The following is a 24,804-nucleotide window of genomic DNA, read 5'->3' on the forward strand; positions in this document are numbered from 1 at the left end:
CCGTGCGCGCTGCGCCTGCTGCTCGGGGCCGACCCGACGCCTCCTGGCGTTGAGCACCGCCCGGCATGGACTACATCTCGCGCCTGCGCCGGGTCAGCGGCGTGCCGCGCGGCGCCGTGCTGCCGCCGGCGCCGCCGCTCGAGCGCCTGGCGCGCCACTGGCGCGTGCTGGCCGCCGAGCTGCGCCAGCCGCACCAGGCCGCGCTGCACCACGGCGTCGGGCGCAGCGACGTGCCGCGCCGCATGCGCAGCCTCGGCGACGAGCTGCTCGACCAGGCCGAGGGCGACGATGCGAGCGCCGAGGGCCTCACGTGGGCGCTCGACGAGAACGGTGAGTGGGCGCAGGGCATTGGAGAAGCAAGCGCGGCAGTGAGGCGACTGCGGCAGGGAAAGTGATCACAGGAGATGGGCGATTGGGCACAGGCGCGATGACGCTCGCAGCACAAGCAAGAGCTTGCAGCAGGACAGCGCATGAGGTCTAGAGGCGATTGCAGCAGAGTCACACCCGCAGCCGAGCGGCGCTCGCAGCAGAGCGCTCGCAGCAGAGCGGCACGATAGCAGATCAATGGGCAGCAGAGAGGCGATGGCAGCAGAGCGGCCCGCAGCCGAGCACCTTGCTGACATTGGCCGCAGTCTTCCATGTGCTGGTCCAGCTCACCGCGGCCGACCAGCCGCCCGGCGCACTGGCCGAGACGGTGCAGTTCTTCTCGCGCCTCTGCGGCGAGCTGCCGGCCGCGTTCCTTGCCTCGCCGCGCCTGCACGCGCCGCTGGCCCGCCTGATCCGCATCTGCACCGGCGATGCGCAGCGCGGCCCGCGGCGCGAGGACACGCAGTCCGACGAGAGCAGCTCAAGCGACGACGAGGAGAGCGCGCCCGTCGCAGTCAAGGCGGGCAGCGCCGAAGAGCGGGCACTGGTGGAGCTGCTGTGCAAGGTCGCGAGTCGCCTGCGCAACACGCCCGAGCTGCTGCCGGTCTTCTTTCGCGAGAAGCGCGCGGCGCCTTCCTCGGCGAGGGCAGACGCTGCGGTGCCGGCGCGGCCGGCGAGTCCGGCTGAGAGCACCGCCAGCGCAGAGACTGTACGTGCCACAGACGTCGCCGACGACGCCAAGGCTCCGCGCGCCTCGACGCCGCCGCCGGCACGCACGGGCTACGACTTTGCTCTGCTCTCGAACCTGCTGCGCTACGCCCATCGCGAGGAGCAGACCGGCGAGCTTGCCCGCTCCGGCCTCTTCTTCCTCTTCTCGCGCGCATTTGCACCGACGCACAACCTGCGGCGGCGACGTGTTAACCCCAACGCCGAGCGTGTCGAGGCGGAGGACGAGTCAGAAGCGGTGCTCGGCCGGGCCCTGGCTGCGTACATTCTGGAGGGAGACTTTGCCGATGTGCTGGGCGCCGGCCTCGGCGCGGTGTACGGCCTGCTGCCGCCTCGCATCTGCATCAAGGAGCCCGGGCCCGGCGGCGAGCAGAGCGACGCCGGCTCGAGCATGCTCGGCGCCGAGATGAGCCTGGGACTGGGCCTGGGCAGCGACGAGCAGATGCGTGACGCCAATCGCGTGCGCGACGGCGACCTCGTCGAGTCGACATCGCCAGAGGTGCAGACGCACCTGCGCACGCTCACCGAGCTGCTCGGCTTTGTGCAGCACATTCTGCGCACTGCGCACGCTGCGTCATTGGGTGCAGATGCCGAGCTGGCACGCACGGCACGGGCACTCAAGACACGGCTGGCCGACGCGGTGCGCAAGAGCTTCCTGTGCAACCTGCTCAGCCCGACACTGCTCGAGTGCACCGACGCTGACGGCAGCGCAGTGGCGGTCCTGAGCTATCTCGATGTGCTGCTGAACGCCATCGACGACGACGGCCCGCTCGCAGACCTCATCATCGGCTGGCTTGTCGGCGACAGCGACGCCGAGGGCTCCACCGGACGCCTGGCAGACAACGTGCTGACGCTCGGCGGCTCCGCGACTGCGCGGCGGCGGGCACGACGCAAGAGCTATGCGCTGGACGGCCACGGCCGGCGCGGGAGCACCATGTCCACCGGCGCAGCGAGCGGCGACGACCGCTACGATCTGCGCGACTTCATCGTCGATAACCTCTCTGCGGACAAGCGCGCCGCCACGACGGCAGCGGCGCTCAGACTGACCTCGACGCTGCTCTCTCGCCACGGCCGCTTCACCATAGAGGGCTTCCTCTCGGCCGAGCCGGATGACCACGCCACTGCGTTCCCCTTTCCCTTCCCCGAGGCACTACCGGAGGACGATCTCGACGACGATTCCTCGGACGTGGAGCTCGCAGCGACGCCGCGGCCCGGCCTGAGCATCGCGCAGCACATGCACGAGCTCGACATCTTTCTGTCGCTCGCGTCGGTCATCGAACACGGCTCAGGGAGTGCGGCGTCGTCGAAGCGCACCGCCTGGACGCACAGCTACTCGCAATACCTTCAAGACGCAGAGGACGCTCTTGTCCGCGAGAGCACGTACATCGACGGCGTTCGCGCATTCGAGGCTGCGAGCGCGAAGCGCAGCCCTGCGGGCGTCTCCGAACCCTTACGCCTGCGCGCCAGCTCTCTCTCCACGAGCGAGCCGCCGTCGCCGTGGCAGGAGATCTCGGACCTTCAGGCAGAGGCTGCCACCTCTGCGCCCTTCCCGCACCGTCTTGCGCCGCCCGACCGGGTGCTGCAGGCACTGCTGCACGTGCTCTCTCGTTTCTTCCAGCACACGCCCGCCGTCAACGTGGCGCTGACCGGCGTGCTGGCCAGCCTCGCGCTGTGCCCGTATCGCAGCCTCGAGGGCTGGCTCGTCTTCGAACGCGGCGTCGAGCTGGGCCCGGACGCAGAGGCCCAGGGCGACGCTGCACGCCCGCCGACAGGCGCCTCGATGACGCGCAGCACTTCGGGCACGTCGAGCCGCTCCGACGGCGACTCCGACGACGACTCGTCCGGCGACGAGGAGGAGCACGAGCTGGCGCAGCTGGCCTCGTTCTGGGGCCGCGGCACCGACTGGACCTCGCGGCAGGAGCGTGTCGACTCGAGCGCGCCCGCAGCCGGCAAGCGCTCGGCACCTGTGGTGCTCGCCCTGCTGCGCTCACTCGTGTCGCAGGTGTCCTACTACCGCGCCACGGTGCCCGGCTTCGACGCGCTGCTCGCCGAGCGCCGGCGCGGCCTGACCTACGTCGACAATCTCAGCGACGCCATCGCGCCTGACTCGCTGACCGCCGGCCTGGACGGCCTGTCCGAGAAGAGCGAGGCGATGCCGAGCGCCAGCGTGCCGGCGGGCCTGCGTGACGAGCGCAGGCTGTGGGAGAGTCTCGGCGTGCAGCTCGAGAAGGAGGAGCTCTCGAACACGTCGCTGCCGCTGCCGCCCAGCGCCACGGCCTCGGTCGGCCAGCGCGACGCTCCGCGCACGCCCGGCAGCGAGACGGAGGCCGAGCCGGAGCTGCTGAACCCCAAGCGCGCCAGTGGCTTTGCACGCTGGTTCGGCGGACGCATCAACCTGGCGGCCGCTGCGGCGGCTGCGGCTGCCGCCTCAGCCACGGGCGCGCCCAGCTCGCCAAACCTCTCTGCGCGGGCGCCCTCGCCCGCTGCGGCGCCCGTGATGCCCTTTGCGCAGCACTACACGCACACTGCCGGCGTACTCCTCGAGGCGCGCGCGGCCCGCTATCCGCAGGGCTCGTGGGGCGATGCGCTCAAGAGTCCCGCGGCGTCGCCCGCCACGAGTGCGCTCTCGGGCTCGGGCAAGCGCACGCGCTTTGCGCAGGAGGGCACCCACGACGGCGGGCGCTTCGTGCTGCCGGGCGTCGACGAGGCGGCGGGCGAGAGCAGCCTGCCGCGCAAGGCGCAGAGCCTCTCGTGTCTGCTCGACAACGTCGTCATCCTTGAGGAGTGCATCAAGGAGCTCGTGGCCATCATCCAGGTGCGCCGCGGCGCCGGCATCGATGCGCTGCGCCTCACGGCGTGACGCGACGGCGACGACGACTGCAAACGATATACCATTTTACGTCTCGCAAGCGCGGCGCAGCTGTGGCAGGGCGGGGCATGCGCAATCAGAGCGCAGGCCTGACACCTGACATTCTATTGGCTCATGTGCAGCGTCTCACTGCGCCCCGCAGCCACGTCGAGCACTGTCGTGGGACAGACGCCGGGCAGCCGGCGTTACCGTCCAGATGCGGGCGCCGTCGATCTCGCTCTTGGACGCCGCTGCGGCGCCGCCTTTGTGTTCTGCTGACGCCGATGTCTTGCGTGGATGCTGCTCCACCCGGCTGCGGCGGCGGACTGTGGGCCGGGCAGCGAATGCCGTGAGACCGGCAAAGCGCCACAGCACCAGAGCCACAGCAGCAGCGGCAGACGCGGCGCCGCCGGGGCCAGCCCTGCGCGGCGACGCCGAGACGCAGCCGCAAGAGACCTGCCTAAAGCGGCGCGCCTCCTCCGCACACTCCGCCCGCCAACTCTCCCTCACGCGTCGCGTCCGCTCGTCAGTCGAGCATGAGCTGCTGCTGCCTGCGATGTCGTCGAGCGTCGAGGCCATCGCCCCGCGAGCTCATCGCCCCGCGAGGTCTGGCCTTGGGCGTGCTTCATCTGAGAGAGAGATGAGAGAAGACGCGGCCCAGGGCCTTATTAATCTGGCGGCGCCCCTGGGCCAGAAAGGTGCCTGGAGCGGCGCTCGCGGAGAGGGGCAGCTGAGCAGTGCGATGGTGCGGCACTCTCTCCTCTGCTGCTCTGCTGGGGCTGCGCCGCTCTGGGCTGGCGGCTGGCGCTGTCATGTGGCTGCGATGAGGTGCAGCACCAGCGCCGCCGCGCGCATTCTGATTCTATTGGCGCGCGGGCGGTGTGCGTGCGCGCTGAGCGGCTGCCGCGCTGCGTGCTGAGGCTGCCGCCGCCGGTTGCGGCACGCCGCTGCAGCCCCTCGCAGGAGGACAAGGCAAGGCGAGCAGTGTGCCGCTGGCCCTATGCCTGCACCTGCAGCTGGGCGGAGGAGAAGGTGCCGCGCCGCCGCGGCGCACTGCATCGGCTGCTGCCGCTGCCGCCGCGCTGCGCGCGCTCCTCGCACACGCTGCCGCGGCCACCGCTCACCGCCGCCGCCGCCGCCGCTGCCGCTCACCACGCCCTCACCACTCCCGCCCGCCTCTCCCTCTTGCTTCCTCCATCCATCCACTCCCAAGTTCGCTCCCAAGGCCGCCCTCCAAGTTCGCCCCGTCTCTCTCCGTGGCCCGTACGCAGTCCAGCCTGCGCCTCTCTCCTGCCCTGTAGCCCTCTCGCCGACGCCCACTCTCGCTTTCTCCGACCTTCTCTTCTCTGCCTCGTGCCACCGCCCGCGCCGCCGAGGCACCTCTGCTGCTTGCGACATCCACGCCGCACAGCTGGCTGCTGCTCTACTCCTCCAGCCACACACTCGTTCGCGCCCGCCATGGACCAGAGCTCGCCGCGCACCGGCGTCGCGTCCGAGAGCGCCGTCGAGCGCGACCAGCGCATCATCAGCGCGCGCAAAAAGGTGCGTGCCGCCGGCGCGGATCGCAGGATGCGCCTGCAGCGCTGACACCTCGCCCGCGCAGCTCAAGTCGTACCGCGCCAAGCAGGCGCAGATGGAGAAGAAGCGCATCTCCATCGTCACGCAGCCAGCTGCCGGCAGCAGCCACGCGGCGATTGTGAGCAGCGCCGCCGAGCCGCGCGCCGACGAGGTCAGCGCGCAGCTCGAGCGCTACTCCATCTCGTCGCAGCCGGCAGCGCGCACGTCCGTCGGCCCGCCGCCGGCTCACTCGCGCACCTCGTCGCGTGCCGGCCACGGGCGCGGCCATTCGCGCAACGGCTCCATCTCGCTCGCCGGGCCGTCGTCGGTGGGCGCTGCCGCCGCCGCGCCGGCGCCCGCCGCACGCCCCACCAGCACCATGGCCTTTGTCGCCTCCGCATCGCACAGCCGCCGCCACTCGCGCAGCGGCTCGCGCTCGGCATCACGGTCCGGCATCCGCCCGGCGAGCCTGCTCTTCGGCGCGCCGGCCGCTGCGCCGCACCGCCGCGACAGCGTCAGTGACGCGCAGCAGACCGCCTCGCTGGCCGAGCCCACTGCCGTCGGCTTCCCGCCGCGCGTGCCCAGCCCGCTCAGCGCCGAGGTGCTCAACACGCCGCAGACGTCGTGCAGCGCCGACTCGTCCACACCCGCCCAGACGCCCGTGGCAGTGCAGCCCACGCCCTCGTCGCACGCGCGCAAGCCGAGCCGCCACTCGCGGCGCACCAGCGTGAGCACGCGCCGCGAGAGCATGGAGATCATGGGCGGCATCGGCCTGGGCATCGGCGCTGCGGCCTCGGCCGACTCGGCGCTCAGCAACGCGACGACAAAGCGCAGCAGCCGTCGCTTCAGCACCAACCGGCACAGCGGCATCCTCTCGGCCAGCGTGCTCTTCGGCGGCTCGCCGGACCCGGTGCCCGGGATGCTCGGCTCGCGCGCCAGTGTGCGCCGCTCGGGCGCGCGCAACGACTTCGACTGGCGCGTGTTCGCCACGGGCGCCGAGGAGCCGGCGCCAAGCGACGGCAGCGACCGCCTCACCGCGCTCGAGAAGCTCGAGGGCCGCAGTCGCCCGGCAGCCGCATCGACGCAGGCGTCCAGCGGTCCCAGCAATGCCGCAGGCTCAAATCGCCGCCACTCGCGCCAGAGCAGCGTGCAGCTGCCGAGCTTCGACGACGTGCACGGCTCCGAGGCCATGGACCGGCGAGCCAGCGTGTCGCTGCTCGAGGCCAACGAGACGACGACCTCGTCCGAGCGCCCGCCACCACTGGCGCCGCGCCTGAGCCTTGCGCCGCCCGCCGCCGTGCTGTCGCTCTCGGGCGACGTCGTCGAGGCCCTGAGCGTCAGCGCCGCCGCAGGGCCCAACTCGCGACCCACCTCTATCCGCATCGCACCCGACGCCGCCTCGCAGCTCGAGGGCCTCGGCACATTGCTCGAGGAGGAAGAGGAAGAGGAGGACACGTCGCTACTGTCGCCTGTGCGCGAGCGGCCGTCGCTCGACCTCGACCAGGCCATCGAGCGGCGCCAGCGCAAGGAGGCCGAGGCCGAGACGATCAAGCAGAATCGCCGCGGCTCGCTGACGCCCAAGCCGCTCAAGCTCAAGAGCCGCCCGGCAAGCCTCTTCGTCGGCTCCAACATGGGTCTCGCCGCCGCCGCTTCGACGCTGCTCTCTCCCCGCGGCATGACGAGCAGCAACTCGCTGCCGCAGCTGGCTGCTCTCGCCGACGTGGGCGAGGAGGGCGAGGCGGCAGCCGAGGACACACCGGCCCAGACCGAGGCGCCGATCTCGTCGCTGCGGCGGTCGAGCGACTCGGAGACCGCGGCACCTGCAAGCGCCAAGCCGCGCGAGGTCTCGCTCGTGGATGCACGGCAGAAGCTCGCCGAGGCTCGCGCCAACGTCGTGCACGCCCAGCAGCACGGCGCCGTGGCCACGCCCGAGATGAAGCGCAGCTGGCGCTCCTCGCTGCCGGCCGCATCTGCCGTGCCGAACCCGCAGTCGAGCACGCCGCCATCAGACACGCCCGTGCGCGTCCGCCAGGGCATGCGTGCCCTGCGCCTCGGCAGCGGCAGCGTCTCGTCCGGCCCCCACCACCAGGGCGCCAGCGACTCGCTCAGCTCCATCTCGAGCGTCGCGACGTCGTTGTCCGCCGGTCCTAACGCCGCGAGCAAGCGCCAGAGCATGTCCATGTCCGTCTCGACATCGCGCGACGACCTGCAGAGCGCCTCGGCGCACGCCTCGCCGACCAGCCGCGACGGGCCGTCGCCCATCGGCCTGCGCAACCGCAGCAGCATCCACTACAAGCCGTCCAGCTCCACGCCGCTCTCGGCACCCGCCGCCGTCGGCGATGCCAACGCATCCTCTTCGCCGCTGGCCACCCACCAGGCCACCTTCGGCATGCCCAGCAGCAGCAGCAGCGCCGTGTCGCACGGCATGTACGAGGAGGTCAAGTCGGCGCACGCCCGCACGACGGCGCTGCTCGAGGCCAGCCGCAAGCAGGCCGACCGTCTCGGCCGCGAGCTCGCCGTGGAGAGTGAGCGCGCCGCACGCGAGTACGCCGAGCTCGAGCGCTGGAGCGCCGAGGAGAAGCGCACGCTCGGCATGCGCATCGAGCACCTCGAGAGCGGTGCACTGGCGGCACAGCAGACGCTGCAGGCCCGCGAGGCCGACTGGCACGCTCAGCTTGCCGAGGTCCAGCGGCAAGTCAACGAGGCCAGCGAGCGCCTCGAGGACGCCGAGGCCGAGCGCGACATGCTCCAGGAAGACGTCGATGGCTGGCGCACGCGCTGCAGCGACCTCGAGAAGTCGCTGCGCACCGAGCGTGCGGCGCTCGACGAGGAGCGCCGCTTCCGCACCACGGCCAAGCTGCGCATCGGCGTGCTCACGCACAAGCTCGAGGAGGCCGGCCTCACGGTGCCGGCCTCTGCCAGCGAGGAGCTCACCTTCGAGGACAGCCTCCCGCACGACCTCGTCTCGGCGCTCCGCAGCCCTGCCCTGGGCTCCTCCAGCCCCGTGCTCGGCCCCGGCTACTTCTCGCCGGCCATCGGCGGCAGCGGCTTCCCCGTCAGCGATGCTGCGCCGCCGCCGCAGGCCGTCAAGCTGCTCAAGGAGATGCGCCAGCAGATCTTCAACCTCGCCGGCAGCCTCGAGCACGAGCGCAAGGAGCACCTCAAGGCGCAGCAGGAGGCCTCGTCGCTGCGCGCAGCGCTGCAGGAGCAGGACGAGCAGCGCGCCGCGGCGGCTGCCAGCCCCGCCGACCCGCCCTCGCCGAACGAGTGCGGCGACGACAGCCATGCCTCGAGCATGGGCAGCGTCACGAGCGGCAGCAGCAGCGAGCGGCACAGCCTCTCCGGCTTCGTGGCGCCCAGCAGCAGGAACAAGCGTCACGTCTTTGCCTACGACAGCAGCATGGGCAGCACGTCGATGGGCAGCGGCTCGATTGCCACGGGCGCCTCGAGCGTCGTGCCGTCCGAGTACGAGCACGGCTCGCGCTCGCTCGACAGCGCCGACAAGTTTGCCTTCCTCTCCGAGCTCGAGGCCGCCGCCGGCGGCCTGCAGCCGCTGGCCGAGACCGAGGAGGAGCAGGACGACCTCGAGGCGCTGAGCGACCACGCCAAGACGCCGCTGGCGCGCGCCTCGTCGTACATGGACGACGAGCCCGTCGACCTCGAGTCGGGCTGCTTCGGCGACGAGGAGGAGTACGACGACGACATCGAGGCGGCCAACCGCGCTTCGAACGTCGAGTCGTCGGTGCCGCCCACGCCCGGGCTCGACCACTCGAGCCAGGTCAAGTCGACGTTCGGCACCATTCCCGTGCTCGCCGTCGAGGGCAAGGTGCTGCCGCACAGCGCGCAGTCGTCGCTCGACAGCCGCGGCCCCACGTCGCCGGGCACGTCCACGTCGCCCGAGAGCGACGAGGTGCACACGCCGGCGATGCTCGCCGCCGACGACTGGATGGACGAGCTCGATGAGGACGACGAGGAGGCGGCGGGCGACGCCACGCGCCCCGAGTTTGTGCGCGAGTGGTCCTTCAGCCTGGCAAGCGCCGCCATGGAGGCCAAGAAGCAGCGCGTGCTCGAGGCGCGCCGTGCTGCCGCCTCGGCCGCCAGCTTCGCCGCCGCGCCGGGCTCGCAGATGCGCAAGCGCATGCCGCGCCGCCGCAAGCTCAGCAGCACCGAGGACTTCTTCGGCCTGATGAGCCTCGACGTCAAGGAGCCGCTGCCGGCGCTGCCCGTGCCCGACGCCGCGCTCGAGATGCCGCCGGTGTACGTCGACAGCTCGAGCCAGTACAGCCCGCAGGCGTCGATCGACTACCGGCGCACGTCCGTCGAGAGCTACGACCGCTCGCCGCGCGTCAGCATGCGTGTGTCGAGCGGCGCCTCGCTCGCCCACGGCGCACGGCCGCCCGTGGCGCGCAGTGCGTTTGCGCACCAGCAGGACGTCTACGGCGGCGCCACGGGCATCCTCAGCGTTGAGGACGGCGGCATCGCAGCCATGTCGTCGCCCATCGGCGGGCTCATGGGCGGCGCGCTCGCGCGCATGTCGCTCGGCGGCCTGACGAGTGCGCTGGGCGGCCTCTCGGGCTACCTGCTCTCGAGCCAGTCCAACGTCGCGCAGGCGGCCGCGCTCGCCACCAAGACGTGCGCCGCGGCGCCCGAGCTCGAGACGCCCACGGGCAGCATCAGCTGGAGCGCCCAGCGGCGTGAGGAGCGCGACGAGGAGGAGAGCCTCGGCTCGTACCACAGCTACGCCTCGCGTTCGCAGCCGCGCACTGCCGCCTGGTAGCCGCCTCGCTGTCGTCTTGGTCTGGAGGCCTCCCTCACGCCCGCCCGGTGCCGCACGGTGCCGTGCCCATGTCTTGTTCTCGCTTCGTCTTCTGCCGCGCCACTGCCCGGCGCCGCGCTGCTTTGCCATATCACTATGCTCCCGGCTTCACCTTGTATCCTTGCCCCAACTCCCTCGCCGCGCCGCGCCCGACTGGCTCGGGGCCTGCGTGCGCTGTGCCACCCCTCTTGTTCCCCCCCATACACTCCTCACGATCTGCCACTGCGCGCTCAAGCCGCGCTTGCAAGCCAATGAAACAGCCATGCCCTCTCTTTTTCTCGCCGGCGGTCACTCGTGGTGACTGGTGGCTGCGCCCGATGGCGGTGCACGCGCCCGGCCGCAGCGCGGCGACCTGGGCCTGGCGCGCTGTGTCTTTGCCCGCGCGCAGCCATTCGCCCGTCCGGAGCATGCACATGACTTCCTTCGCTGCAGCGTCTGCAGCAGCGTCTGCAGCAGCGGCAGGTGCAGCAGCGGACTTGCTGCGCCTGGTCCTCACTGGCTGTACATCGGCAAAAGCGCCGTGGCGCTGCGGCAGACGGCCAAGAACGACGCTCGCGACAGCCTGCGTCAGCGGCGCCCAGAGCAGCGCGCGAGGGGCTGCGCCGCCAGAGCGCGTTTGCTTGCCGTGGTGTGGCCGGCAGGGATGGCAAGCGCAGCAGTCCGAGCGAGAGTCTGAGTGTGCCAGCCCCAGCATCGCAGCGCCTCTTCTCACCCTCGCTGTCGTGTGCTGCTGCTGCTGCTGCTGCTGCTGCGAGCGGCGCCAGGCAGAAGCCCTCATGCCTCGATGGGCGCTTCTGGCGCCGGCGGGCGGAGCGGCGCGCGCACAGGCACCCGCCAGGCCGCCGCGCCGGGCGCGGGCACGGCGCCAGTGTGCGCGCGGCATGCCGCACCCTGCCGATCGAAGCGTCAGCGTGCATTCTCGATTTTTGCCCTCTGCTGCCATGCTCCGCATGCTGCGGTGCCGCCAGGCGTGCCAAGCGCCGCTCGAGGTGCTGCTGCCCTCGGCGATGCTCCCCTGTCCCTCGGATGCGGCGGCGCTCCTCCACGCTCGCAGCAGCGCGTGCATCGGGCTGCCTTGTGCCAGCGGCGCCCGGCTCTCTCCTCTCCACCACCTCAACGCCCGCCCGCAGCCGCCATGTCGGCCCCCACGGACCTCTTCCAGGCGCCTGCCGAGCCCGGCGCCGAGGCCGGCGTGCGGCGCCGCACCGCCGCCGCCGCGTCGACGGCGAGCACCTCGCACGACGCCGACGCCGACGCCAGTGCCGCGCCGGCCCGCTCCAAGGCCGCCGCCAACGACGCCGACGAGCACGACGACACGCCCGGCCTCGGCTTCCCGCACTTCGCGCAGCACACGCCGTGGCACGAGCGCAGCTGGGCCTACCAGTTCCTGCCGTTCCGCGGCATGTACTACGACGTGCGCCGCCGCGCGCCCTACGCAGTCGTCGACTGGACCACGGCCTTCCGCCCGCACAACTGGTGGACCGTGCTGCAGGGCATCCCGCGCATGTACTTCATCAAGTGAGTGTCGGTGTGGCGCCAGGCATGGCAGCAGGTGTGGCAGCTCGCAGAGGGCGCTGCTGCCTCGACTCTGCCTCTCTGTCGCTCCGTCTCGGCCTGCGCTGACGCCCGCGCAGCCTCATGCCGGCCATCGCCTACGTGCTCGACATGTACCACCGCACCGAGGGCGCGTACGGCATCAACGAGGTCATCCTCGCCTCGGCGCTCGCCGCCATCGTCTTCTCCGTCTTCTCGATGCAGCCGCTGACGTTTGTCGGCGTCACCGGTCTGATCAACCTGGTGCGTCTGCCGCGCCTGCCGCGGCCCGGGCGCGTCGCTGACGCCCGCCTGCGCAGGTCAACTACACGCAATACGACATCGTCGTGCAGTACTACGGCCTCTCGCAGATGGACTACCTTCGCGTGCAGGCGTGGTCGCTCATCTGGGCTGCCGGCTTCCACTTCATCGTCGCCGCATTCAACATCTGCGACTTTACGCGCTTCATCACCGACATGACGTCCGAGACGTTTGGCTTCTATGTTGGGTGCGCCGCCCGCGGCTGAGCATTTCCTCGCAGGGCCACTGCTGACCCTCTCGCAGCATCGTGTACATCCAGAAGGGCATCGAGCTGCTCATCCTCGAATTCGAGCCGCTGCCGCTCGACAATGCGACGGGCTGGCTCTCAGTGGTGATTGCCATCCTCTTCACCGTCTCGGTGTACCTCGTCTCGGCCGTGGGCCGCACGTCGGCGCTGCCGTTCAAGCTGCGCTCGTTTGTGGCCAACTTTGCCTTTACCGCCGGCATCCTCTTCTGGACGGGCTTCTCCAACATGCCCGAGAACAGCCTGCGCCGCGTGCCGCTCGAGCGCCTGCCCATCACGCGCGCCTTCTTCCCGACGATGGACCGCTCGTGGTTCATCGACTTCTGGAACATCGAGCTGCGCTGGGTCTTCGTGGGCGCCGGCTTTGGCTTCGGCATCGTCGTGCTCTTCTACTTTGACCACCAGGTCAGCAGCGTCATGGCGCAAGCGCGCAAGTATCCCGTGAAGCGCCCGGCTGGCTTCCACTGGGACTTTTTCCTGCTCGGCATCACGACGCTGGTCTCGGGCTTCCTCGGTCTGCCTGCGCCGGTGCGTCGCACCGAAGCCCAGTCTGCTGCCTCTGTTGCTGACCTCACTCCTCACAGAACGGCCTCGTGCCGCAGTGCCCGTGGCACACCGACTCGCTCTCCGTGTTCAAGCAGGTCTCCGAGCCCGTCGACGACGAGGCCGACCCGCGCGCGACGCGCATGCGCTCCAAGGCCAAGATCGTCAACACGCGCGTCGTCGAGCAGCGCTTTTCGCACTTTGCCGTCGGCCTGCTGACGGTCGGCACAATGACACGCCCGTTGCTCGTCGCACTCGGCACGATGCCCCGCGCCGTTTTCGCCGGCGTCTTCATTCTCGTGGGCTGGATGTCGATCGAGGGCAACGCAATCACGACGCGCACGCTCGCGATCTTCCGCGACGACGCCATGGTCGCGGCCGACGACCCGCTGCTGAAGCTGCGCCGCAGCAAGATTGCGCTCTTCGTCGGCATCCAGTGGCTCTTCTTCGCGATGACGTTTGCCATCTCGCAGACGATCGCCGCGATCGGCTTCCCGATCATCATCGTGCTGCTACTGCCGCTGCGCACGCTCGTGCTGCCCAAGTGGTTCTCGCCCGAGGAGCTGCGCATCCTGGACGCGCCGACGGCCGACTCGGAGGTCGTGCTCGCGAGCATCGGCGGTGGCTTTGGCGTCACCGGCAAGGGCGAGCGTGTGGCGCGCGACACTGGCATCGCCGGCGAGCTGTGGGACGGCGACGACGACGACAACAAGCACAGCCGCGGCGGCAGCAGCGACGAGAAGACGCGCCGGACTGCTGCCTCAGACCCCGAGAAGCAGAGCCCCTCTGTCGCGCTGACTGCTGCGCCCAGCAATGCCGGCTCGAGCCGCAGCGGCTCGTCCGCCGCACGGGAGCGTCCTTCTACCGTTGCTGCGCCTATCGCCGACGAGAAGGCGCACCAGCAAAGCGAGCCTTCCGAAGCGCGTCCGCCGGTCGTCGCGGCTGCGCAAATTGCCCCGGCGCAGGAGTCTCCGGCACCAGCAGCGCCGGCCAGCGACGAGCAGGCGCAGAAGACAAAGCCCGCCGGGCTCTGGGCGCGCATCCGAGGTGCCGCGGCTGCGCCCGTCGGCACGACCACGACGACGACGGTCACATCCACAACAGTGCCCGCCGCGGCCAATTCCTCTGCCGGCGGAGCGACCAGCGGCCCTTCGCCCGTCACAGCCGAGCAGCAAAGTGCGATGGACAAGCACGTCGATGCGATCGCAGCGGGCACCGTCGCAGCGAGCGCCGGCGCCGGCGCGCTCGGCTTCCTGGCTGGCAGCAAGGCTTCGAGCACCGAAGAGCGCGGCACAGACGACGCCGAGAAGAGCCGTCTGGATGACAAGGCTGCCGCGCTGGCCGAACGCGAGCGCGTAGTCGCCGAGGAAGCCGCACAGAGGGAGGCGGATGAGAGCCGCCGCCGTACCGAGGCAGCGGCCCTCGCGCAGCGCGAGCAGTCGATCGAAGAGCGCGCTGCGCAGGTGCATGCGGACGATGAGAAGCGTGCGGCCGCGGCCGCAGAGCTTGCGGAGCGTGAGCGGGCCATTGAGGACCGCGCTGCCGAGGTCAAGACCGACGATGAGAAGCGGGCGGCCGAGGCAGCGGCTCTGATTCAGCGCGAACGCTCCGTGGAAGATCAAGCTGCAAAGATCAAGGCAGAGGACGAGAAACGCGCAGCCGAGGCCGCTGCTCTTGCCGAGCGCACCCGCGAGATCGAGGACCGCGCCGCCCAGGTGCATGCAGACAACGAGCGGCGAGCAGCAGAGGCAGCTGCTCTTGCCGAGCGGAATCGCCTGGCCGAGGCCCGGGCTGCCGAGCTGCGCGAGGAGGAGCGTCGGGCGAAGCAGCTTGCAAAGGAACACAAGGAAGAGCTCAAGCGGCAGTCGAAGGAGTTCAAGGCCGAGTCCAAGCGCAAGGAGCAGGAGCTGAAGGCGCAGCGCAAGCGCGAAGCGGACGAGGCAAAGGCTGCAAAGCGGATCGAGAAGGCTGCGGAAGCTGCCGCTGCGGTCGCCGCTGCCGCTGCGGCCGCCACAGCAGCGGCGGACGAGAAGGCCAAGCAGCACCGCGAGGCCGCGGAGGCCAAGCGCGTGCAAGAAGAAGAGGCGGTTGCTGCGCAGCGCCGTCAGCAGGAGGCCGAGGCGAAGGCTCGCGAGCAGGAGGCCAGCGCGGCCGCCAGTGCGGCCGCCGCAAGGACAGCCGTCTCTCACCAGGCCGTTCCGTCTCGCGACGGAGCTGCGAGCCCGCCAGTCCCTCCGAAGGACGCACACGACGGCGACGAGACATCCGGCGCCAAGACGACGGGTCTGCTCGGCCGCCTGTTCCACAAGCGTCTGGACGGCACGGACGACGCCGAGGAGACGCCGGCGGGCTCGTCGGATGCGCCTGCTGCAGCCGTCGTGGCAGCTGCCGCGCCGGCTACGCCGCGCAAGTCCGTCGACGCGAAGCGCAGCCGCAAGTCGTCGGACGCCGCTGCCCGCTCGGCGCGCAAGTCGACCGATGCATCGCGCCAGGCGCCGCCGGCAGACAAGCTCTCGACGGCGTTCTGGAGCGACGACGCGCCTGCTGCTGCTGGAGCGGCACCGAGCACGCCGGCCAAGCGCTCGGCGCGTGCCGAGCCCGCCGAGCTGCCCGGCAGCCCGCGCGCCGACGGCTTCATCGAGCACGTCAACCCTCGCTTTGCGAGCCCCTCGGCGGCGCTGCCGCCGGCCGTGCAGTGGCGCGAGCCAGAGCTGTAGTCATGCCTCCGGATCTGCCTCCTCCCTGCGACCCTCTCCCTCTCCTTTGCCCACGCTGCTCTGCTTTCTGCTTCCCGGTGCTTCCATCCGCGCCGAGCCTGCGCCATACCCTCGCACCACTGCTTGTCTTGCCCGACCCTCTCCGCGCGCCGCCTGCGCGGTCTTCGCAGCCTGAGAATGTCATGCTGTCTATTGGCCCAAGCGCTCCCTTTTGAATGCCGAGTCGGGCGCAGCCTCACAGGTCGAGCGCCTTGCGTGCCATCTGCAGCGCGCCATCGCGCGTCTTGTTGCCTGCGCACGCGTGGAGTGAGCAACGCGGCCAGGACCTGCTGCGCATCTGCGCTCACCGCCGATGAAGCCAGACGCGTGCACAAAGACGCAGCCGGGAATGCCGCTCTTCTCGCTTAGCTGCTCGTCGCGCACGCCGCGCCACTGCTCGGGCAGCGCGCGCCGCGAGTTGAAGCTGTCGGCGTGCTCGGGCACGGCCTGCACGCGGTACGAGCCGGCCTCGTCGGGGTAGACGACGTAGATGATCTGCTCGGCCTCTGGGATGCTCAGGTCCTTCTCGAGAGCGTAGACGTGGTCCTGCGTAGAGGCGTCAGCTCACGCGGTCGCGGCATCTGCGGCTCACGCACCTTCCAGCTGGCGTACTCGTCGAAGACCAGCACGCGCCCGCTCGGCTCGCCGCTCTTCTCCTTGCGCACGGCCAGCGCCCGCTCGACGATCTCGCGTGCCGGCAGCCAGGCCTGCACCGTGTAGTCGAGGCGCTCCCAGAACTCGCCGCCGGCCAGCGCGGCGGCCTTCTCAAAGCGGCGGTCCGAGTCGGCGGCGCGCGCGGCGGCGTCGGCCGGCAGCTCCTCGTTCCAGCGCGGGTTCAGGCGCCCGACGCGCGCCGAGAGGTCCGTCGAGGACTTGTAGGCGGCCGTGGCGCCCGGATACTGCGCCTGGCCGTTGTCGATGCCGTCGATGGCCTCGACAAAGTCGTCGTACAGCTTGGTGTGCAGCAGCGGCAGCAGCGGCGACGCGTCGTCGAGCGAGAGCTTGGCGGCGAGAATCTGCGTGCCAAAGTGCCTGTGCCGCGTCAGTCATGGAGCCTGACATATGTATAGGCCGCTACGAGACACGGAGATGTCCACTGCTGCCAATCCTATGGCGCAACGCAGTGCCAAGGCGTGACCCGCTCAAACGCAGACATCTACCGCTTGCGTCTCCGGAGCGCTTCAGCTGCATCTGCACGTCCGCTGCGTGATTGTGCCCCTCACGAGCCCGCGACCCGGCGCAGCTGCTGCTACCATCGCTGCACCGCTGCACGGACACACCACCGAGGGCCACGGCCACTCACTTCCACACGAGGCCCGCGCTGCTGAGCTTCGTCTTGTGCGCGGCGTCAAACGTCTCCTCGAAGCCGCGCTGGTGGTGGTCGAAGCGCTGGCGCGCGGCGTCGTACTCGGCGCCGACGTCGACGACGCAGTGCGCGGCGGCGATGCGCGCGGCGTCGCGCGTGCGCACGAGGGGCATGTCGGCAAAGCGCGGCAGAGCGCGCAGCAGCGACACGGCCAGCGCCTCGTCGGCTGTGTGCGGAGGGTGAGCGGAGGGGCGGGTGCAGCGGCGGGCAGCGCGGCACACCGGCGCCCTGGACCAGCCGCCTCTGCCGCAGCTGTACGTGCTGCCAGAGCTGCGCGGACCTGCTACGCACCGTGATGCGTGCCCGAGTGCGTGACGAGAAACGGCGGCGCGTCTGCGGCGTCGCCGTCGAGGCGCACACGCTTGGGCGACGACATGCTGCGGGCGGCAGCGGGCGGCAGGCGGCGGAGTGCGGTGCGCAGGAGCAGCGGAATGGCGAGCGAGCGTGCGGCAAAGTGCAAGGGTTGGCGAAGCGCAGGCAGGGGAGTAGAGTGACAGAGGCTGATGGAGGAGAGGAAGATGGCCGCACTTGGCAGGCGTGGGACTCTTAGCGCCACAAGGCGCCCCAGGGCGGCTGACGTAAGCGAGCGGCGCGCCTCCACTCGCTTCTTGTTCTCGCGCGGCCTTGTTCGAGCTCGCGCGGCGCCTGCCTCTGCTCCACGTCCTCCCTCACAAGTCACCTCTCCGCAGCGTCCATGCTGCACGGCACGGCGCACCGCTGCGCCCGGCTGCCGCGTGCGGCGCTGTCTGTGCGCGCCGCGACGCCGTGGCTGCGCCGCGCCGTCCATCGTGCGGCGGGCAGCAGCGCCGCCGCCGGCGCCGACGCCGACGACGCCGCCGTGCCCGCCGATGCGCCCGTCGCCGCGCTGCGCAACCTCTCCGTCTGGGGCCACATCGACGCCGGCAAGACGACGCTCACCGAGAAGCTCCTCTTCCTCGCCGGCGCCCTCGCGCCGCCGCCGCCGCCGGGCACCGACGCCGCCGCCGCGCCCGCCTCGTCGCGCGCGCCCGGCGCCGTCGACAGCGGCAGCACCGTCACGGACTTTCTCGAGGAGGAGCGCCGCCGCGGCATCACCATCCAGTCGGCCGCCGTCGGTCCCTTCCGCTGGCGCAGCTCGCTGGCGCCCGCCGAGTGTGCGCCGGGCCGCCGCGCCGCCGCCATCTCGCTCGTCGACACGCCCGGCCACATCGACTTTACCGTCGAGGTCGAGCGCGCCTTGCGCGTCGCAGATGCGTGTGTCGTGCTGCTCGACGCCGTCGCGGGGGTGGAGAGCCAGACGGAGGGCGTGTGGGCCATTGCGCGCCGGTGAGTGGGCGGTGTGGCGCGCGGCAAATCAGCAGCCATGCCGGTGCTGCTTCCCGTGGCCCGCAGCTCAACCTCTTGCGCACAGCTACAACGTCCGCTCGCACGTCGTCTTCGTCAACAAGCTCGACCGCGCAGGCGCATCGCTGCCGCGCTCGCTGCGTGGCGTCGCGCGCCACCTGCACCCGCGCCCCGTGCTGCTGCAGCTGCCGCTCCTCGCGCCCGTCGAGCCGGGCCACGCGGGCGGCGGCATTGCCGGCCTCGTCGACGTCGTGACGCAGCAGCTGCTGCAGTACAGCGGCGCCGCTGGCGAGGTCGTGACGCGCACGCCGCTCGCCGAGGCGCTGAGTCTGGAGCTCGTGCCCGCCGAGCTGGCGGCCGAGGCGGCACGCGCGCGACATGCGCTCGTCGAGACACTTGCCGAGCTCGACGACGCCCTGCTCGACGAGCTGCTCTCTTCGGAGGCCGCCGACGCGCACGCGACGCTCTCTGCCCGCTCGGTGCGTGCTGCACTGCGGCGCCTCGTCCGCACGGGCGCTGTGCTGCCGGTGCTGTGCGGCAGTGCAGCGCGCGGCATCGGCGTGCAGGAGGTGCTCGACGCCATCGTCGCCTACTTTCCCTCGCCCGACGAGGCCGGCGACGTCGACGCCGCACAGGCTCGCGGGCGCGACGGCGGCTGTGTGTGGGCCACGCTGCCGCCCGCGCCGGCAGCCTCGCGATCAAAGGCGGCTGCAGCGCCAGCCGAAGCGCAGCTGCCGCAAGCGCCGCCGCGTGTCGCCGTGAGTATCGATGACGCCGAGCTTGCGGCGCTCGCGTTCAAGGTCGTGTGGGACAAGCGGCGCGGCCCGCTGACCTTCGTGCGCGTCTACGCCGGTGAGTAGCATCGGCAACACATCTGGCGAACAGACGCTCACGCCTGCTCACAGGATCGATTACGCGGGCATCCATGCTCTATAACACCACCACTGGCGCGCGCGAGCGGCACTCGAAGCTCCTCCTGCCATACGCGGACCGCTACGTCGAGACGGAGACACTGCGCGCAGGGCAGATCGGCGTTCTGCTCGGCCTGCGCGACACACGCACTGGCGACACTTTCATCGATGCGCGCGTAGCCAAGGCCAAGGCAGCGGCGGGCGGCAGCGCAGCGCCATGGGCAGCCCGTGCGCGCGAGATGCGCCTGCGCTCCGTCGACGTGCCGCCGCCCGTCTTCTCCATGTCCATCGAGCCGGCGTCGCGTGCCGACGAGGCGGAGACCTCCGAGGCGCTGGCGATGCTCGTGCGCACCGATCCGAGCTTGCGGCTCGACGACGGCGGCGCAGGCGGCGCCGGACTGGGCGCAGCAGGCACGGGCCAGATGGTGCTATCGGGCATGGGCGAGCTGCATCTCGACATTGCACGCGGGCGTCTGGCCGACGAGTTCGGCGCCAAGGCGCGTATGGGCAGCGTGCGCGTCAGCTACCGCGAGACGGTGCTGGGCCCGCAGAGCGCCCGCGTCGAGGAGCTGCTCGACCGCGAGATGCTCGGCAAGCAGGTCAAGGCCGGCATCACCTGCGAGGTGCGGCAGCTGGCGGATGACGAGGCGGGCGACGAGCAGATGGGCGACAATCTCGTGCTCATCGAGCTCGACATGGCGCCCGACGAGTTCGCCGACGTGCCAAAGGCGGCCGCCAGCAACTCGAGCGGCGACGAGCTCTCGCCGACGGTGATGCGCGCTGCCCTCTTGGCGGGCGCGACGGCAGGCCTCTCGCGCGGCCCGCTCTCGGGCAATGCGCTGTCGCGGCTGCATGTGCGCCTCAGCGCGCCGCGCACGTTTGGCTCGGCGCTGACGCCGCCACGCGCGCTCTCGGCGGTGGTGCGCGCGGCGCTGCTGGCAGCGGTGCGCCAGCTCGAGCCCGGCTTGATGGAGCCGGTAATGCGCTTGCGCATTGCCTGCAAGGAGGCCAGCCTGGGCCGCATCGTCGCCGACCTGACCGGCGAGCAAGGCGGCACGGTGCTGGCCGTCGAGCACGAGGGCATGGACGACGGCGACGATGAGGCACGCACCGGCGCCGGCGCCGAGCTGTACGTGCCGCCAGACGACGCGGCACCGCCGCCGGGCGCCGACGAGGACGCGGCGGGCGGGCGCACCGTGATCCACGCATCGGCCCCGCTGGCGCGCCTGGTGGCCTACTCGTCGCGGCTGCGGGCGCTGAGCGCCGGTAATGCGGCGTTCGAGATGCGCCTCGACGGCTTCGCGCCCGTGACGCCCGAGCGCCGCACCGAGATCCTGCGCGAGCTCGGCCGCGCGGCCTGAGCGGCTGCCTGAGGCGCGCTACATGCCGCCCTCGACCTCGTGCTCCTCGAGCGCGCGCAGACGGTGACGCGTGCCGTCGAACTCGATCTCGCCGGCCTCCTCGCCGGCACGCACATCGCTGGCGAGGTCGAGGCCGTGTGCCAGGCGCGCCAGCACGAGCGACGAGGAGAGCAGCGCGTAGCCGCCGTAAGGGTTCGGCGGCGGCGCGCTGCCCTCAGCGCGGGCGCGCTCGACGGCTCGCGCGTAGGAGCGCAGAGGTGGCGTCGGCGCCGGATGGTACACGTAGCCCGTCTTGCTGCATCGCAAGTCAGCACACGCGCCACACACGGCAGTCGCATGCCCACTCACGCGGAGACGCGCAAGGCCGCGGGGTCAAAGGGCTCGCGGTACGTGCCGCCCCAGAGCAGGCCTGCGCTGCCGGTCAGCACCGGGCGTGCGCACGCGCCCGTCTGCGCCTCACCTTCGTCGCCGAGCTCGCGGTACACGATGGGCGTGGCGGCGGCGCGCAGCATGTTCAGCTCGCCCTGGCACGGCGAGACCTGCGCCGGAGTGCGTCAATATGCATATGTCACCCAGACGGCAGTGTCCGAGAGTGTTGCACGCAGTCCCGGAGCGCTGCGGCCTCTTGCTCTGATCGCCACTTGCTGCGGCAGGGCGCGTGCTGCCACATTGCGTCCACGCCCCGTCTCGCCCGCGCCCACTCACCCACGCATACGCGCCCTGCCCGTCGCCGCCCTGCTGCTGCGCCAGCGCGAGCTCGGCGCCGGCGCGCTGCACGCGGCGCACGCGCGCAAAGAAGAAGTCGAGGAAGCGCGCGTCCTTGAGCGCCGAGGTGATGTTCTGCGGCTGCGTGGCGGCGAGGAAGAGGAGGCCGTGGGTGCTGATGTTGTAGTGGTAGACGCGCGGCGCGGGCGCGGCGGCGGCCGAGGCGTGGCGGCCGCCGGCGCGCAGCTGGCTGGCGCCAGTGCTGGCGCTCGGCGGACGCAGCAGGCCACGCAGCGCAGCGGCACGCATGGCAGTAGGCGGCCGAAGGAGAGAGTGAGGCGCTGTGGTGGTGGTCGCGAGGCAGGAGCAGCACGGGCAGCGAGGCGAGGCGAGGCGCGCGCCTCCACACGGCGCACGGCCCGGCGCGCGCGGCGAGCGACGCCCACGCTGCCATCGGCATGCGCCAGACAGACGGCGAGCTCGGCAGCGGCCTGCCTCCCAGCCACCACACCCGCCGTGCGGGCCCTCAACACCTGCGCTGCGCCGCCATGTCTGCAGCCCTGGCGCTGCTCGCGGCGCTGGCGACGCACGCCGCCGCTCCCTGCCTCGTGCCGCACTCCAAGGTCGAGGAGAGCTTTGCGCTGCAGGCCGTGCACGACGCCCTGGCACACGGCCTGCGCCGCCCGCAGCACTGGGACCACGTCGTCTTCGCCGGTGCCGTGCCGCGCAGCTTTGCGCCGCCGCTGCTGCTTGCCGGCGCTGTGGCCGTGCCGGTGCGTGTGTTCGGCCTGGCGGGCGAGGGCGCGCAGGTGGCCGGTGAGTGGAGTGTGCAGATGGAGCGCGGTGGCAGACGATGGCCGCGGGGATGGCATCCCTGCTGCTGGATGCTGCAATGTGGCTGTCAAGATGTGAAAGCGCTGCCGTACATCAGCAACACCACTCACCATCCGGCGCTGACTCGTTGCCCGCCAGTGCGAGTCCTGCTCGCCGTGCTCTACGTGCTCTCGCTTGTGCCGCTGCAGCGCACCCTGGCGCCCGGCCGCTCGCCGCGGGCGCGCCAGACGCGTGCAGCGGCCCTGCTGCTGCATGCGCTCAGCTTTGCCGGCGTCTTCTGGGCTGGGCGCACCACGCCTGGCAATGTCGTGGCGCCGGCGGGTGAGTGAGAGGTGCCTGGGCGCAGATGGGCAGGCGGGACCGCGAGACGTGTGCCCTTGTGCTACTACCTCTGCTGCTGCACTGCTGCCGCTCAGACGCTGTCGCCGCTGACACGGCGCCGCCAGTCAATCTCGCGCTCGCCTCGCTGCTCTCTCCACGCCCGACCGTGTGGGCCCTCGTGCTGCTCGCCTCGCTCGCGGCAATTGCGCGGGCCGAGCTTGTCGGCCTTGTGCTGCCTCTGCTGCCGCACCTGCTTGCCGCACTCGGGCTGCGGCGCTTCTTCCTCGCAACCGTGCTCAGCGTGCTGCTGCTCGGTGCCAGCGTCGCGCTCGACACCTACCGGTGGCAGCGGCCCTTTGCCCTGGCGCGCGGCGGCCTGCTCTGGGCGGAGGCCGAGGCGGCGCTCTTCAACGTCGTCGACGGCCACGCATCGGATTGGGGCGTGCTGCCGGCGCACGCGTATGTCACGCGCTTCCTGCCGCGCCTGCTCTCTGGTGCGCTGCTGGCACTGCCGTTCGGCATTACTTCTCTTCTCTCTGCCCCACGCGAGAGCGCGACAGCCGATAGAAGCGCACGCCGAGCTCTGCTTGTGGCTGCGGCTCACGTCGCGCTCATGTCGGCGCTGCCGCACAAGGAGGCACGCTTCGTCGCGCATACGCTGCCGCTCTGGCTGCATCTGGCTGCGCGCGGGCTCGTGACGCTGTGAGTGAGGCCGTGCGCCTCGTACTTGCGTCTGCTCACTGGCCGCTCAGCACGCATGGCCCGCTGCCGCTGCCAAAAGCGCTCTCCGCGCAAGGCTTCGTGCGCTTCGGTGCGCGACTTGGGGCGGGCATCGTGGTGCTGCTCTGCATGCTGCATCTCGGCATCGGGCACGCCGCCAGCGCAGCCAACTATCCCGGCGGCGAGGCGCTGCGCTGGCTGCACGAGCATCCCCCTGCTGCACCCGGTGCGTGCATTTCCTAGAAGCAGCTTAGACCTGCTACTGACGACGAAGCTGCGTGCAGTGCATCTCCACATCGAGCCGGCGGCCGCACAGAGCGGCGTGACGCTGTTCAACTCGCGCTTCCTGCCACGCCCGGCCGACGCCTGGCTGGCCGCGCCGCCGCAGCAGTGGGTGTACGACAAGCGCGAAGGCGTGCAGCCCGACGACGAGGCGTACTGGCGCCGCGTGACGCACCGCCTCGCCGATGCGCCGTGTGCCAGCCTGGCGGCACCGCACGCCGGCGTGCGCTGGCGCGACATGCGCCCGCCGGCGACGGACTTTGCCGGCTGGCGGCGCAGCGGCTGGCGCCTGGAGCCGCGGCGGCATGCGCGTGTGTGGGTGTGCGAGCGTGCCGACCGCGAGCGGTGAGGCGCCGTGTTAAGAAGAATGAATTGAGTCACCCGCGCTTGCGTATGCGTTCGCAGGCGTCCGGGAATTGTGTGCGTCGACCCTGTCGCTGGTGCGTTGCTGCGGCGTGCCTCACTCGGCAGCGCCAGCGTGCAGGTCGGCGGGCAGGCCAGATGGGCTGCTCAGAGAGGCGTTACAACTGAGTCAAAGGCTGCTTACGTGATGGCCACAACAGGCCAACTACCGTGGGAACAGACCGGAGTTAACGGTGTCATCCTCACCCCCCGGACATAGGCGGTGCGGCCCGCCTCCTGAAACCTGCGTCGCGGCGCCGGTCGGTGCTGCTTCTGCTTCCGCGCCAGCTCTAGCGCAGGCGCAACACACAAGATGTGTGCGGCTGCATCAGGCCGCAGCCTACGGCGCCCGCGATGTGCAAGGAAGAACACACAGCCCGCTGCCAGTCTTAGTGCATTCGCGGCGGCAGGACGCGGCGGCCGCCTCGAGCTCGCCGCGCTGAACAGCCCAGAGATGCTGGCCGTGCGCCGTCTCGTGCATGAAAATGGGACGTCCTCTCGCCATAGCTGCGTATTCCGACAAGCACAAGCTGCGTCTGCGCTGCTGCATGTGCCTTCATGCTCGCAAGCGCAGCTGCAGCGCATGCGCTCGACGGCAGCGTGCGCGGCGCCATGCGATTGCGGCGCCCCACGCGGTGCGCCGCGCAGCAGGCGCAGCACGAGGCGCTGTGCCGGCGTGCGTGCCGCTCGTGCTTGCCTCACCGCGGGCGGCGTCGATGAGTCAGAGGGCAGCGTGCTTCCCAATGCGAGCCTGGCTGAGTCTGAGTACTCGACTGCCGGCGCCTGCCGCAGCACCCAGAGCAGCGAGAAGGAAGGAAGGCGCTCCTGGCTGCGTGGCCCATGCGCGGCACGCGCGCCCTCTCAAAGCC

At 71.1% G+C, this 24,804-nt stretch overlaps 9 protein-coding genes across 9 annotated transcripts; 6 read left to right on the forward strand and 3 right to left on the reverse strand.

Moving 5' to 3' along the window:
- Positions 1–170: 170 nt before the first annotated feature.
- On the forward strand, positions 171–4,055 carry FA09DRAFT_149178 (hypothetical protein). The gene is made up of 2 exons (XM_025739173.1): positions 171–330; positions 633–4,055. Exons 1-2 carry the CDS (start codon positions 243–245, stop codon positions 3,950–3,952), a joined length of 3,408 nt encoding a protein of 1,135 aa, XP_025595656.1. The 5' UTR covers positions 171–242; the 3' UTR covers positions 3,953–4,055.
- On the forward strand, positions 3,798–5,004 carry FA09DRAFT_149182 (hypothetical protein). The gene has a single exon (XM_025739174.1). It carries the CDS (start codon positions 4,158–4,160, stop codon positions 4,857–4,859), a length of 702 nt encoding a protein of 233 aa, XP_025595657.1. The 5' UTR covers positions 3,798–4,157; the 3' UTR covers positions 4,860–5,004.
- Positions 5,005–5,089: 85 nt separating this feature from the next.
- Positions 5,090–10,585, forward strand: FA09DRAFT_332267 (hypothetical protein). The gene is made up of 2 exons (XM_025743389.1): positions 5,090–5,482; positions 5,544–10,585. The coding sequence occupies exons 1-2, from the start codon at positions 5,399–5,401 to the stop codon at positions 10,272–10,274; spliced, it is 4,815 nt and encodes a 1,604-aa protein (XP_025595658.1). The 5' UTR covers positions 5,090–5,398; the 3' UTR covers positions 10,275–10,585.
- Positions 10,586–11,553: 968 nt separating this feature from the next.
- Positions 11,554–13,682, forward strand: FA09DRAFT_312429 (hypothetical protein; the record flags this gene model as incomplete). Its single annotated transcript, XM_025740693.1, has 5 exons — positions 11,554–11,831; positions 11,948–12,110; positions 12,167–12,354; positions 12,411–12,939; positions 12,996–13,682. Coding segments are annotated over exons 1-5 (1,683 nt in total), but the record flags the coding sequence as incomplete, so codon positions are not given.
- A 1,225-nt stretch (positions 13,683–14,907) lies between these two features.
- Positions 14,908–15,901, reverse strand: FA09DRAFT_149389 (hypothetical protein). Its single transcript, XM_025739175.1, has one exon. The coding sequence runs from the start codon at positions 15,776–15,778 to the stop codon at positions 15,140–15,142; it is 639 nt and encodes a 212-aa protein (XP_025595660.1). The 5' UTR covers positions 15,779–15,901; the 3' UTR covers positions 14,908–15,139.
- Positions 15,815–17,607, reverse strand: FA09DRAFT_312431 (metal-dependent protein hydrolase). The gene is made up of 5 exons (XM_025740694.1): positions 17,368–17,607; positions 17,014–17,242; positions 16,307–16,742; positions 16,019–16,256; positions 15,815–15,962 (listed from the first exon to the last, which is right to left on the reverse strand). Exons 1-5 carry the CDS (start codon positions 17,450–17,452, stop codon positions 15,907–15,909), a joined length of 1,044 nt encoding a protein of 347 aa, XP_025595661.1. The 5' UTR covers positions 17,453–17,607; the 3' UTR covers positions 15,815–15,906.
- Positions 17,608–17,770: 163 nt separating this feature from the next.
- Positions 17,771–20,671, forward strand: FA09DRAFT_301736 (P-loop containing nucleoside triphosphate hydrolase protein; the record flags this gene model as incomplete). The annotated part of the gene is made up of 3 exons (XM_025740377.1): positions 17,771–18,381; positions 18,467–19,251; positions 19,305–20,671. 3 exons carry the CDS (start codon positions 17,771–17,773, stop codon positions 20,669–20,671), a joined length of 2,763 nt encoding a protein of 920 aa, XP_025595662.1.
- An 18-nt stretch (positions 20,672–20,689) lies between these two features.
- FA09DRAFT_341299 (hypothetical protein) lies at positions 20,690–21,685 on the reverse strand (the record flags this gene model as incomplete). Its single annotated transcript, XM_025744429.1, has 4 exons — positions 20,690–20,966; positions 21,020–21,080; positions 21,132–21,210; positions 21,377–21,685. The coding sequence occupies 4 exons, from the start codon at positions 21,683–21,685 to the stop codon at positions 20,690–20,692; spliced, it is 726 nt and encodes a 241-aa protein (XP_025595663.1).
- Positions 21,686–21,884: 199 nt separating this feature from the next.
- Positions 21,885–23,902, forward strand: FA09DRAFT_332270 (hypothetical protein). Its single transcript, XM_025743390.1, has 5 exons — positions 21,885–22,192; positions 22,349–22,531; positions 22,657–23,233; positions 23,284–23,477; positions 23,536–23,902. Exons 1-5 carry the CDS (start codon positions 21,925–21,927, stop codon positions 23,880–23,882), a joined length of 1,569 nt encoding a protein of 522 aa, XP_025595664.1. The 5' UTR covers positions 21,885–21,924; the 3' UTR covers positions 23,883–23,902.
- The last annotated feature ends 902 nt before the right edge of the window (positions 23,903–24,804 follow it).

This window comes from Tilletiopsis washingtonensis (genome assembly GCF_003144115.1).
Source record: "Tilletiopsis washingtonensis strain MCA 4186 unplaced genomic scaffold FA09scaffold_23, whole genome shotgun sequence".
NCBI classification, from domain to species: Eukaryota; Fungi; Basidiomycota; class Exobasidiomycetes; order Entylomatales; genus Tilletiopsis; species Tilletiopsis washingtonensis.

Coding starts and splice junctions, on each gene's coding strand:
- FA09DRAFT_149178 (XM_025739173.1), top strand. CDS start 243: ATGCGCAGCCTCGGCGACGAGCTGCTCGACCAGGCCGAGGGCGACGAT. Junction 331..632: donor GTGGGCGCTCGACGAGAACG/GTGAGTGGGCGC, acceptor CATTGGCCGCAG/TCTTCCATGTGCTGGTCCAG.
- FA09DRAFT_149182 (XM_025739174.1), top strand. CDS start 4,158: ATGCGGGCGCCGTCGATCTCGCTCTTGGACGCCGCTGCGGCGCCGCCT.
- FA09DRAFT_332267 (XM_025743389.1), top strand. CDS start 5,399: ATGGACCAGAGCTCGCCGCGCACCGGCGTCGCGTCCGAGAGCGCCGTC. Junction 5,483..5,543: donor TCATCAGCGCGCGCAAAAAG/GTGCGTGCCGCC, acceptor TCGCCCGCGCAG/CTCAAGTCGTACCGCGCCAA.
- FA09DRAFT_149389 (XM_025739175.1), bottom strand. CDS start 15,778: ATGGCGCAGGCTCGGCGCGGATGGAAGCACCGGGAAGCAGAAAGCAGA.
- FA09DRAFT_312431 (XM_025740694.1), bottom strand. CDS start 17,452: ATGTCGTCGCCCAAGCGTGTGCGCCTCGACGGCGACGCCGCAGACGCG. Junction 16,743..17,013: donor AGCGCGGGCCTCGTGTGGAA/GTGAGTGGCCGT, acceptor GACGCGGCACAG/GCACTTTGGCACGCAGATTC. Junction 16,257..16,306: donor ACGAGTACGCCAGCTGGAAG/GTGCGTGAGCCG, acceptor GCCTCTACGCAG/GACCACGTCTACGCTCTCGA.
- FA09DRAFT_332270 (XM_025743390.1), top strand. CDS start 21,925: ATGTCTGCAGCCCTGGCGCTGCTCGCGGCGCTGGCGACGCACGCCGCC. Junction 22,532..22,656: donor CAATGTCGTGGCGCCGGCGG/GTGAGTGAGAGG, acceptor CGGCGCCGCCAG/TCAATCTCGCGCTCGCCTCG. Junction 23,478..23,535: donor GCATCCCCCTGCTGCACCCG/GTGCGTGCATTT, acceptor AGCTGCGTGCAG/TGCATCTCCACATCGAGCCG.